The sequence below is a fragment of the Aquarana catesbeiana genome, linkage group LG01 (assembly GCF_042186555.1).
Source record: "Aquarana catesbeiana isolate 2022-GZ linkage group LG01, ASM4218655v1, whole genome shotgun sequence".
Lineage (NCBI taxonomy): Eukaryota > Metazoa > Chordata > Amphibia > Anura > Ranidae > Aquarana > Aquarana catesbeiana.
This window is the reverse complement of record NC_133324.1, coordinates 498,338,915-498,351,026: the sequence shown is the minus strand read 5'-3', so window position 1 is coordinate 498,351,026 and position 12,112 is coordinate 498,338,915. Positions and strand designations below refer to the sequence as shown.

General features: G+C 43.0%; 1 protein-coding gene across 2 annotated transcripts in view; it reads right to left on the bottom strand.

Moving 5' to 3' along the window:
- HOMER3 (homer scaffold protein 3) overlaps positions 1–12,112 on the bottom strand; it is a 256,887-nt gene that overhangs the window by 171,119 nt on the left and 73,656 nt on the right. For both annotated transcript variants that reach the window (XM_073592618.1, XM_073592609.1), the window contains exon 5: positions 3,552–3,673. In XM_073592618.1, coding sequence (XP_073448719.1) covers positions 3,552–3,673 — 122 coding nt within the window. The remainder of the gene's footprint in view (positions 1–3,551; positions 3,674–12,112) is intronic.

Below are 12,112 nucleotides of genomic sequence, written 5' to 3'. Positions count from 1 at the left end.
CGGCCCGCGATTGACTTGTACACAGGCTGAACGGGGAAATGTCTATGTAAACAAGGCATTTCCTCATTCTGACAGGGGACATGACAGGGATCTACTGTTCCCAGTGGTCGGGAACAGTGACCCAGTAAGCTCATTCCCCCCAGTTAGAAACACTCATAGGGAACAGAGTTAACCCCTTGATCGCCCCTAGTGTTAACTCCATCACTGCCAGTGACATTTACACAGTAATTAGTGCCTATTTTTAGCTCTGATCGCTCTATAAATGTCACTGGACCCAAAAAAAGTGTCAAAAGTGTCCGATCCATCCGCCGCAATGTCGCAATCCTGATAAAAAAGATCACCGCCATTACTAGTAAAAAAAAAATTAAAAAAAAAAATTATTAATAATAATAATAATAATGCCATAAATCTATTCCCTATTTTGTAGCCGCTATATTTGCGCAAGCTATTTTTTTACCAAAAATATGTAGAAGAATATACATCGGCCTAAACTGATGAAGAAATGTGTTTTAAAAAAGTAAATGTGGGATATTTACTATAGCAAAAAAAAATAGTTGCTTTTTTTTTTTTTTTTTTTTTTTTATATAGCGCAAAAAATAAAAACAGCAGAGGTGATCAAATACCACCAAAAGAAAGCTCTATTTGTGGGGGAAAAAAAAGGAACGTAAATTTTGTTTGGGTACAACGTTGCACGACAGCACAATTGTCAGTTAAAGTGACGCAGTGCTGAATCGCAAAAAATGCTCTGGTCATTAAAGGGGTAAAACCTTCCGGGGCTGAAGAGGTTAAGAAGTTCTATGGTCACAGTACACACTAGAGTTGCCACCTCATCCCTTTAAACCCAAACACATTAATTAGACAGGTTCTGTGGGTGATTAAGGTCCTAATTAATCTCACTTGGTGCCTTACATGCATTAAATTAGCCTCAGAATCTGTTTAATTCATATGTGTTTGGGTTTAAAGGGATGAGGTGGCAACCCTAGTATACACTTTCATTGCATAACATCAGCGTTGTAACGATGCTGACAGTTATTATTGACAATCCATAATAAGCTTGAAAATTCTCCTTTCATGTTGTAAGTGCTGCCTGCCTGCTGGCCATCTCTTTCCACAACCTTCTGGATTCCCTACATGCTTTGCAGCTTCTCCTCTGCTCTTTACTTTCAATTTCTAAGAACTACATATCCCATGGTACCCTGCTACCTGAAAGCAGTGCTTCCTGTACCAACTCTGCCTCCTGAAACCCCTCCTCTCAGCACCTCTGTAGGTCAGAGTGCAGGGTCTGTGAAATGTGTGACATAGCAGTGCCTCTGCACAAGGTATAGTGAATACATATCACAGAATTGAAGGCAGGAAATGTGTGGAATCTTCACAAAGTTTACAAACTTAAAGATAATTCAGAGTAATAGGAATAGGCTGGAAATAATTGGAATATGATGCGGAAATGGATATATGATTTTACATTATGACCATAGATTGGCTTTAAAGTGAACTTGGTAAATAGTCCAGTGCATTTAGGCAACAGTCATATGTTCTAGAGCAAGAGTCTCAAATTACCGCCCGTGGACTGGTTACAAATGGCCCGCAGGCAGGGCCGATCCTAGGCGGGTATGACATGTGGCAGTACGCACCGGCTGGGAGCTTTCTCTTTCCGTCTCCTCTCTCCCGTATGCTGCTGCAGCCCAGCGTGCACAACACAGGAGAGCAGAGCGGAGGGAGGATCCGCCCATCGCCCTGCCCACCTAGCTCTATCGAAAGGTGCCCGCTATTGAATAGTGCGCATGAGCCGTATGTAATACCACAACAGCTGATTTTACTATCAGCTATTGTGTCGGCGAGACAAGGCCTGCGCACAATAGCTGACTGAAGACATTTTTCAGTCAGATTGTGCCGAGGCACGTTCATGCAGGCGAGGGGCAGAATTTAACATGAAGGGGGTGGATGTTTTCAAAGATGGCCGCTGCCACAAAGATGGGGGCAGAATTTTAAACGTTTAGCTAGCTAAATAGGCCCTCCAGGCAGAATAGCAGATAAAGATTTGTTTAGCAGATTTGTTTGGGCATTGTTAAAAATCCGGCCTCCATCCTTACAGCACTAGCCATCATTAAAAACATCTGCGCCCTTCATGTTAAATTCCGCCCCTCACCTACATGAACACTCCTCGGCAGCGCGTGAAACACAATCTGACTGAAAAAAATGTCTTCAGTCGGCAATTGTGCGCAGGCGCCGTCTCGCCGACACAACAGCTGATCGTAAAATCAGCTGTTGTGCTATTATGTACAGCGCATACGCAGTTCGTCCTGGGCACTATTCGATAACGGGCACCTCGGTGGTGTGCGTCCGCTAACACCAATGCTGGGGGTTAAGAGTGCATCTGCTGACACCAATGCTGGGGGTTAAGAGTGCGTCCGCTGACACCAATGCTGGGGGTTAAGAGTGCGTCCGCTGACACCAATGCTGGGGGTTAAGAGTGCGTCCGCTGACACCAATGCTGGGGGTTAAGAGTGCGTTCGCTGACACCAATGCTGGGGGTTAAGAGTGCGTCCGCTGACACCAATGCTGGGGGTTAAGAGTGCGTCCGCTGACACCAATGCTGGGGGTTAATAGTGCGTCCGCTGACACCAATGCTGGGGGTTAATAGTGCGTCCGCTGACACCAATGCTGGGGGTTAATAGTGCGTCCGCTGACACCAATGCTGGGGGTTAATAGTGCATCCGCCGACACCAATGCTGGGGGTTAATAGTGCGTCCGCCAACACCAATGCTGGGGGTTAATAGTGCGTCCGCCGACACCAATGCTGGGGGTTAATAGTGCGTCCGCCGACACCAATGCTGGGGGTTAATAGTACGTCCGCTGACACCAATGCTGGGGGTTAATAGTGCGTCCGCTGACACCAATGCTGGGTGTTAATAGTGCGTCCGCTGACACCAATGCTGGGGGTTAATAGTACGTCCACTGACACCAATGCTGGGGGTTAATAGTGCATCCGTTGACACCAATGCTGGGGGTTAATATTGTGTCCGCTGACACCAGTGCTGGGGGTTAATAGTGCGTCCGCTAACACCAATGCTGGGGGTTAATAGTGAGTCCGCTGACACCAATGCTGGGGGAAAGGAAAGTCTGCATGCGGCCCCCTTTGGATGTGAAAACTTGTCCTGTGGCCCTCAGGTAATTTGAGTTTGAGACCCCTGTTCTAGAGCATTGCGGTGCCATGCATTTTGAATGGCACCACAACGTACTAAGACAATGCACCTCTGATGCAAATGAATTGCAACACAACCACAATGCACAGTGAGTTTAGTGTACTACTTCAGAAAAATGCTACATTTCTGTTTTTTGTGCCTTTTGGTGCATGACACAATGCACATTAAACACGGATGTGTTAAGGCAATGTACCAGATCAAAAATGGACCCTAAATGTATTGTTTTTTTCAATTTCTTAATATAGATACCAAGATGAACGAACAATTTTTAAAACATTTTTTCATCAAGTCACTTTTTTCTTGTACCAAAATATACACTGGAAAAATCAGGAAATGTTTTGTATTTACCCCTCTGACAGCATCTTCTTCACCCGCTCTCTTTCTGTGCTAAGCTCCATTTCTGCACTTTGGCTCCTAAACAACTTCTCATCTCCTGGTCCATTGGCACTAATGATGGGAGAGGGTACAACCTGCAGAGATATTACGAAAAAATGATTTTGAGATCTACTGTAACTAATAAGTTAACAAAATAAATATCTTCTCTAATCAGTACGCACTTTAACAAATTTACAGGAAATCTTTCTAATAGAAGAGAATAAAGTACTGGGAAATTCCATGGGCACACAATATACATAAACCATAAAAGAATGTGCTACAATAATACATTTCCTAGCAATCATTTCCTGATTTTTCTCCTTGAAGATGAGCTAAAGATTGTAGTCTATTGCTACAGAGAGAGTTACCTATTTGCTGACAATTATCTCGTTAGGCTAGAAATACATGGAAAATTTTAGTAGCTCAACCCTACCACTAAAATTGCTTTTAGGTGTAAATTGTCACGCAATAACATGGGCTGAGTAGGCCCCTTTCACACAGGCGATCTGATCAAATCCACCTGTCAGTCATGGATGGTCCATGTATCCCTATGGACCGGCGGGTGTAAACGAACTTGTGTACATTTACACCCACCTACCTCCGATCCAGTCCGCTAAAAACAAACTGAAGAGGGTCTGTGTAGGCGGATGAGATCGGAGGTAGTCCAGTGTAAACAGACAGCCGGTCTATTTACACCTGACCGCACATGGAGCAGAGCAGGTTGTGTCTGTGTTCACAGTGGACAGCCAAAAAGTGGAAAAATGCACTCTGTCTGTTTTTACTGTTCCCCTGGCAGCCTGTGTGAGGCTCTGAGGAAGAGGAGACACCCTCGAAACACATTAGTGTCTGCAGAACTCTTGGACACCTGCTCGGTCTTACAGGAGGAGCGCTATCTGTTGGTGCGAATTGAAGATCAGTTTTCACAGCTAACTGACAAAGTACTTGTTCAGCATTTCAGGTCAGTTTTTTTTTTTAACAGTATCAGGTTAGTTTTTGATCAGTATCAGATCAGGATTTTATCCTGTTCACAACTGAATGACAATGATGATTCAGAAGTGTTCCCATACAAGTCAGTGGGCCTGAATTTGCACTTGAGCCGGACCGCACTGCTCAGAAAACTGACAGGACTTTTTTTCAAGTCGCACTGAATCTGCACCAGACACATGTGAACAGGCACAATAGAAAGCAATGTTCTTTCACATGTCATGCAAAGTTTTTTCCCACAAATAGATCTTTCTTTTGGTGGTATTTGATCACCTCTGCGTTTTTTTTTTTTTTGCGCTATAAACAAAAATAAGAGCGACAATTTTGAAAAAAAAAAAAAAAGCAATATTTTTTACTTTTTGCTATAATAAATATCCCTAAAAAATATTTAAAAAAACAAATTTCTTTCTCAGTTTAGGCCGATATGTATTCTTCTACATATTTTTGGTATAAAAAAAAAAGCGTATATTGATTGGTTTGCGCAAAAGTTATAGCGTCTACAAAATAGGGGATAGATTTATGGCATTTTTATTATTTTTTTTATTAGTAATGGTGGCGATCTGCAATTTTTATAGTGACTGCGACATTATGGTGGACACATCGGACACTTTTGACACCATTTTGGGACCATTGTCATTTATACAGCGAACAGTGCTATAAAAATGCCCTGATTACTGTATAAATGACACTGGCAGGGAAAGGGGTTAAACACTAGGGGACAGTCAAGGGGTTAAGTGTGTCCTAGGCAGTGATTCGAACTGTGGGGGGGGGGGGATGGGCTACCACTGACATGACAGATCACTGCTCCCAATGACAGGGAGCAGTGATCTCTGTCATGTCACTAGGCAAAACAGGGAAATGCCTTGTTTACCAAGGCATCTCCCCGTTCTTCCGCTCTGTGACACGATCGCGGGCCCCCGGCAAACAGAGTCCGCGGGACCCGCGGGCATGGTCACGGAGTACGCGGCAGGTGCGTGCCCACAATGCCACATCTTAAAGGGGATGTACAGGTACGCCCATTTGGGCAGCCATGCCATTGTGCCGACATATATCATCGCGCACTGGTCGGCAAGTGGTTAAACACTGTTTGGAGGGCATCTGAAGGTTTTTTGTTTTTTTTTCCAGCCTCTAAACGCTGCTGCATGTTAGCCTATGTCTCCATGTACACATAGGCATTTAGGCCTGGTTCAAACCTATGTGTTTTTTTGTGCGTTTTTAGTTTTGCAGAAACACACTACAGTCCATTTAACATGGTTTCCTATGGATGTAGTTCACATCTGTGCATTTAATGGAAAGGGCCAGGGACTTTTTTCTGGTTTTTGGTTTCCATAGACTTCAAATGGATGAAAAGCATGTATTGAAAAACGCAAAATGCACCTGCAATATGCAAACTGCAACCTGCATCCTGCATAGGTGTGAATCAGGCAGGAAAAAACCCAAAGGGCAACAGCATTTTGGCAGAGAAAACACTTGATGCATCCAAACGCGCATTAATGCTAGGTGTGTCAAGCACTTGAGCGTTAATTTTATTGGCCAGAATTCATTTTTATTCTGGCAATGAAATTAATTTTTTGCCCAAGCGCATGACGCGCGTAAATGCATCTAGCCAAAATGCTGCTGCCAAAAGGAAAGATGTCTAGCACAGATAGGCAAACACCCTGTGTGCATGAGGTCATAGAATAATTTGCTCTATAAAGTAAACTACACAAGCAGCTTCTAATCACGATCAATCTCACACGATAGCACAATGTTGCAATCGTGTGTGATTGATAGATGCCACTGATGCTTTTTTCTCTACGAGGCCCTACTAAAAGATTTAACCACTTGCTGTCTAGTCGCCTCATTAGCCGACTCTAGAGCTACCCAAGAGATTTGTAGTTGATCAATCATGTAACCAAAACCAGTAGAGATTAATCCAGAGGAGTAGAAAATGATCATTAAACAGCTGAAACAAATGTGTCCCTCTTATGTAACCTACACAAATAGTATGTAGTAATGATAAATCTTGCATGATAGCACCATGCTCCAATAAAAGAAGACTGATTGCTACAAGTTGCTTCTAGAATTCGATTCTACTTGTATTACTTTCTATATAGAAAGCCAGTTACTCATCTGCTTGGACAGTACAGTTATCAAATAAAAAATGTGCTACAACACTGCTCACTGGCATACGATCTAATGGAGGACAGCAAAATCTTTTATGCCTTTACAATGTCTATAGAAGAATATCTAGCTATATTATAGGGACCAAAAAACAGTCATGTCTTGTCAAATTTAAACAAATAGGTTTATCATTTATATTAAATTGCAACATTAACTTGTTTTTTGCTATGTTTAGCTTCCATGACACTTTGGTTATAAGTAGCGATGGGCTCGGGCATGTTCGGATTGCGCTCGCCAGGAAGCCAGCACTGCACACCACCAATCAGGCAGCGTGTGTATGTGCAGCTGCCGGTCGGGAAATGCCTTACTGCCTATGATTGGTGGTGTATAGTGATGGCTTCCTGGCGGGTTCAATCCGAACAGGTCCGAGCCCATCACTAGTTGTGAGTGATTGGAACTGCCACAGCCTGCAGTGGGGTACAGATATTAAGAGAGGCTTCAGTGAAAGTACCCCCTGTGGCAGGTTACATGAACTTACATACTGGCTTGTGGTACCAGGACCCCCCACAGGAATCAGGAAAACCAAACATTTTAGCAGGGAAACACTGTCAGCACAATTTGATTATACAAATCCATAGTTCCCAACTGTCTCTGATTTCAAGGGACTGTCCCTGATTTGGAACAAAGTCCCTCTTTCCTCCTCATTTGTCCCTCATTTTGGTATGATCTATATAGTTGTATATAAAATATATTACTTATCTACCAAAAAGCATTTTACAGTGCTAAACCTTTCATCCAATTTCTAAATTTGTAAATTCCAGCAGCCAATATAAAGGAATAGTAGTGGTAAAAAAAGGACTTGGCGGGTTAACCAAGTCTCCTTTAAGGGGCCTGGCAGGGGGGTGTGTCCTATGCCTACGTACTTTGGCTAATTTGCGCCCTCATTCCCATCTCAGAGCATTGGGAGGTATGCAAATCAATATAATATTTAACCCCTTTCCCGCCGACCGTACGCAGATATGCGTACTCGGCTTTCCGGGGTTATACCGGGATGATGCCCGCAGCTGCAGGCATCATCCCGGTACCGTTGTTTACAGCGGGCGATCGGCTACCCGAGTATAACAACCGATGCGGCTAAAAGCCGCTCGGCTGTTATACCAGCTCCCGCCGCTCTTACCGGGCCTCCCGTGCGATCGGGAGGCCCGGTGTCCAATCGGATGCCTTCGGTGGCTGGGGGCGGGCTGGAACGAAGCTGTGGGCGGCTTCGTTCCAGCCTTCTCATTGTAAACGCAGAAGCGACGTCATGACGTCACTTCCCGTTTACTCAGCTGCCAATGGCGCCGGTATTAAAAAAATAAACAGTATTCAGAATCGGCGATCTGAATACTTTGAAGTGCAAAGGAGGGATCGGGGGGTCCCTCCATAAAGAGTACCTGTCACCACCTATTACTGTCACAAGGGATGTTTACATTCCTTGTGACAGCAATAAAAGTAAAAAAAAAAAAAAATTTTTAAACACAATTTATAAAGTATAAAAATAAATTAAAAAAACGCATACGGAAGTTGCGCCCGCATATGTAAACGGTGTTCAAATCACACATGTGAGGTATCACCGCGATCGTCAGAGTGAGAGCAATAATTCTAGCTCCTCTGTAACTCAAACATGGTAACCGTAAAAAAAATTTAAAGCGTCGCCTACGGAAATTCATAGGTACCGTAGTTTGTCGCCATTCCACGAGTGCATGCAATTATAAAGGGTGACATGTTTGGTATCTATTTCCTCGGCGTAACATCATCTTTCACATTATACAAAAAAATTGGGGTAACTTTACTGTTTGGATTTTTTAAATTCATGAAAGTGTCCTTTTTCCAAAAATGTGTGTTTAAAACACCGCTACACAAATACCGTGTGATATAAACTATTGCAACAATCTCCATTTTATTCTCTAGATTCTCTGCTAAAAAAATATATATAATGTTTGGGAACTCTAAGTAATTTTCTAGCAAAAAATACAGATTTTAACTTGTAAACACCAAATTTCAAAAATAGGCTTAGTCATGAAAGGGTTAAACCACGATAGTAACCAATATTGACACTACTTCACCCGTGAGGATAGATAGATAGATAGATAGATAGATAGATAGATAGATAGATAGATAGATAGATAGATAGATAGATAGATAGATAGATAGATAGATAGATAGATAGATAGATACAGGGTTAGTTACTAAAGGCAAATCCACTTTGCACTACAAGTGCAAACTACAAGTACAAAGTGCACTTAAAATTGCACTCAAAGTGCACTTGGAAGTGCAGTCGCTGTAGATCCGAGGGGGAAAATAAAAAAAAACAGCATTTTAGCTTGTACATGATTGGATGATAAAATCAGCAGAGCTTCCCCTCATTTCAGATCTACCCCTCAGATTTACAGCGACTGCACTTCCAAGTGTACTTTCAGTGCAATTTGAAGAGTACTTTGCACTTGTAGTTTGCACTTGTAGTTTGCACTTGTAGTGCAAAGTGGATTTGCCTTTGGTAAATAACCCCCCATGTGTACCAGGAATAAATAGTATCAAAGCTGCTTTTTTTTTATTATGGTTTTAATGTTTGATAAATAAATGTTACTTATTTAGTACTGGGAACTATTTTCCTTTCTTGAAGATAAGTAATAAAAATAGGTTCAGCTGGAGATACGCTGTGTTGTAGCAATAATATTAGTTGCATATATGGTTTCTTAAAAGTATTTAATAAACCTTATAGCCTTCCTTTTTCCAGCTTGGATAAACTATCAAAGGGGAACTAAACTCCATCAATCAACATTAACTATTTTGTAATCCTTATGCTGCTAGCATTAGTAAAAAGATAGGAAGATATATTTACTTGTTTTCATAGGTGTGCACAGCCTATTGCATTAGGCCCCTTTCACACGATCGGACCGTTCAGGTCCGCCTGTCAGTTTTGACGGTGGACCTGAACGGGCGCTCCATGTTAGCCTATGGGGCGACGGATGTCAGCGGAGACATGTCCGCTGACATCCGACTCCGTCTGATCCGCTAAAAGCAGGCGGATGGCCCTACGTCCAGATCCGTCGCTAGCGGATGGGATCGGGTGAAAACTGATGAAAACGGATCGTCCGATCTCTCCATAGGCGGCAGCGGCACCTGACAAGCCCCTCCCCACTCAGTGAGCAGAGAGGGACCTGTCATCCGCCGGCTCAGCGGAGATCAACGGACTGATCTCCCGCTGAGCCGGCGGACCTAAGGGCAAGGAACAGCTTTAACAGGCTGCTGGTAACGGGCTGGACAATGCACTTGTGCCCTCCACCCACGTCTAAACTTCGGAGCCTCATGCACTGGGTCTAAGACTAGTGTACAGGGAGCCTGCGTGGATATTTTTCTCTACCGCTGACCATACATGTAGAAGGGGAACTTCTCTACTTAACACCAATGGAAGCCTCTCTCTGTCCACTCATAAACTCACTACTAATGTAACGGAGGCATTTAACTCAACACTAATGTAACAGGGGCCCCTTTTACACTCAATGTGAGGAGGGCAGTTACATTGACCACCAATGTAACAGTGTTATTTCTGTGTTTACTGCATTTTAGTCACATTTAGCTACTTTAAAATTCATTTAACTGTTAGGGTGCAGCAAAATGTGTACTAAAGATGCACACTATTTTTTATAGTGTGAACACAGCCTTAAAGTGATTGTAAAATCTCATTTTTTTTACCTATAAAAATAACAAACATGTTATACTTACCTCCTATGTCGCAGTGGATTTGCACATAGCAGCCTGGATCCTCCTCTTCTCTGGTCTCTTCTGTGCTCCTCACCCCTCCCTCCTGTTGAGTGCCCCCACAGCACGCAGCTTGCTATGGGGGAACCCAAGCCGAGCTGTAGCTCTGTGTGTCTATTCAGACCCCGAGCTGCTGTTTGGCACCGCCCCCTCTCTCTCCTGATTGGCTAACTAACTTTGATTGACAGCAGCAGCTGTGTCTCAGCCAATCAGGAGGGAGACAATATGTTTGGTGTGAGGGGGGCGCTTATGTGTTAAATGTAGAACAAATAAATTCTGAGTGATGAAAATGGCCATTATAACAATAATAAAGTGCAATGTGCCAAAATGTGAAAATATATCTTCAATTTATAATAATCTTACAGTGAATGCAAAATGGTTGAAAACAACTGAGAGTCAATAAAAGTTATTTTAAATAAATAAACTTCAGTGCTTGCTATCTTTAATGTAACATCAAAGGCAAGTATCCGTCACCAACTGTGAATCATAAGTGTGCTCCATAAGTTGATTCCGCTTACCAGATGGATGTGACCTCTTTACTTAAAAAGGTGGTCAAACAGCCCTTTTAGCAAAGTAATACACTTTCTCAGTACTGGAGACTTGTTCTTGATATGAGTCCCTCCTCCGCAAGCCCATGAGTGAGGTATATAAAAGATGAAAGGGGAACCAATAGTGTAATCCCGTTTATTAAAACATAAGTAAAATACAAAGCAAAATGCCTGCTTACATGGATATGTGCCTTAGCCCCGCACTGAGGCTACTCGCGTGTCGACTGAATCAATGGTGCCTCCCGGCTCACGCTGACTATTCGGCGTGCGTTCCACCGTCCAGCACAATCAACCAAAGACCCCAATGTAACTTGACCAAGAAGTGCCACGACGTACGTTTCATATTGCTATGTCATCAGGAAACAAGCACTGAAGAAGTTTATTTGAAAGGACTTTAATTGACTCTTAGTTGTTTTCATATATGTTTAATATATATTTTCACATTATGGCACATTGCAATTTAATATTGTTATAGTGGCTATTTTTATTATTCCTTATTTATTCTACGTTTACACCAGTATTTTGCACATTATTACTATTGGACTATGGTCCTCACATGAGCTCACCCTCATACCAAACATATTGTCTTCTAAAGTTGTATTCACCTATCTTAGCTAGGGGAGCAGCAGTTTTTTTAATTTCACTAATTGGCACGAGATATTAACCACCTTTCGCCCAAGGTACCTCATATAACGTCCTTGACTTTGCAGTGGTATATCTGAATGATGCCTGCAGCTACAGGCATCATTCAGATATCGGCTTTTTCAGCCGGCGATTCCCTACACCATAAGAATGATCATAACGGCTGTTCCACTGCTTGCTCGTTCTTACAGGCGGCGAGAGGGGACGCCCACCCCCTCCCATGCTTCTACCGACTAACCGCTTCCATCGGTGAGTCGGACACAGGATCCGCTGGCCCTGGATGGTGACGATAGAGATTTCCGGCGGACTAGATGGTCGCCAGAGTCTCTATGATCGGTCAGAGGCTGGGCGCGATATTATGACGTCACGCCCAGCCTCTGCATTCAAAACGAATGGCGCCGCCTCGGCTGGGAAGCAGAGATCGTTTTATTTTTTTTTTTTATTTCAGGCTTCCCA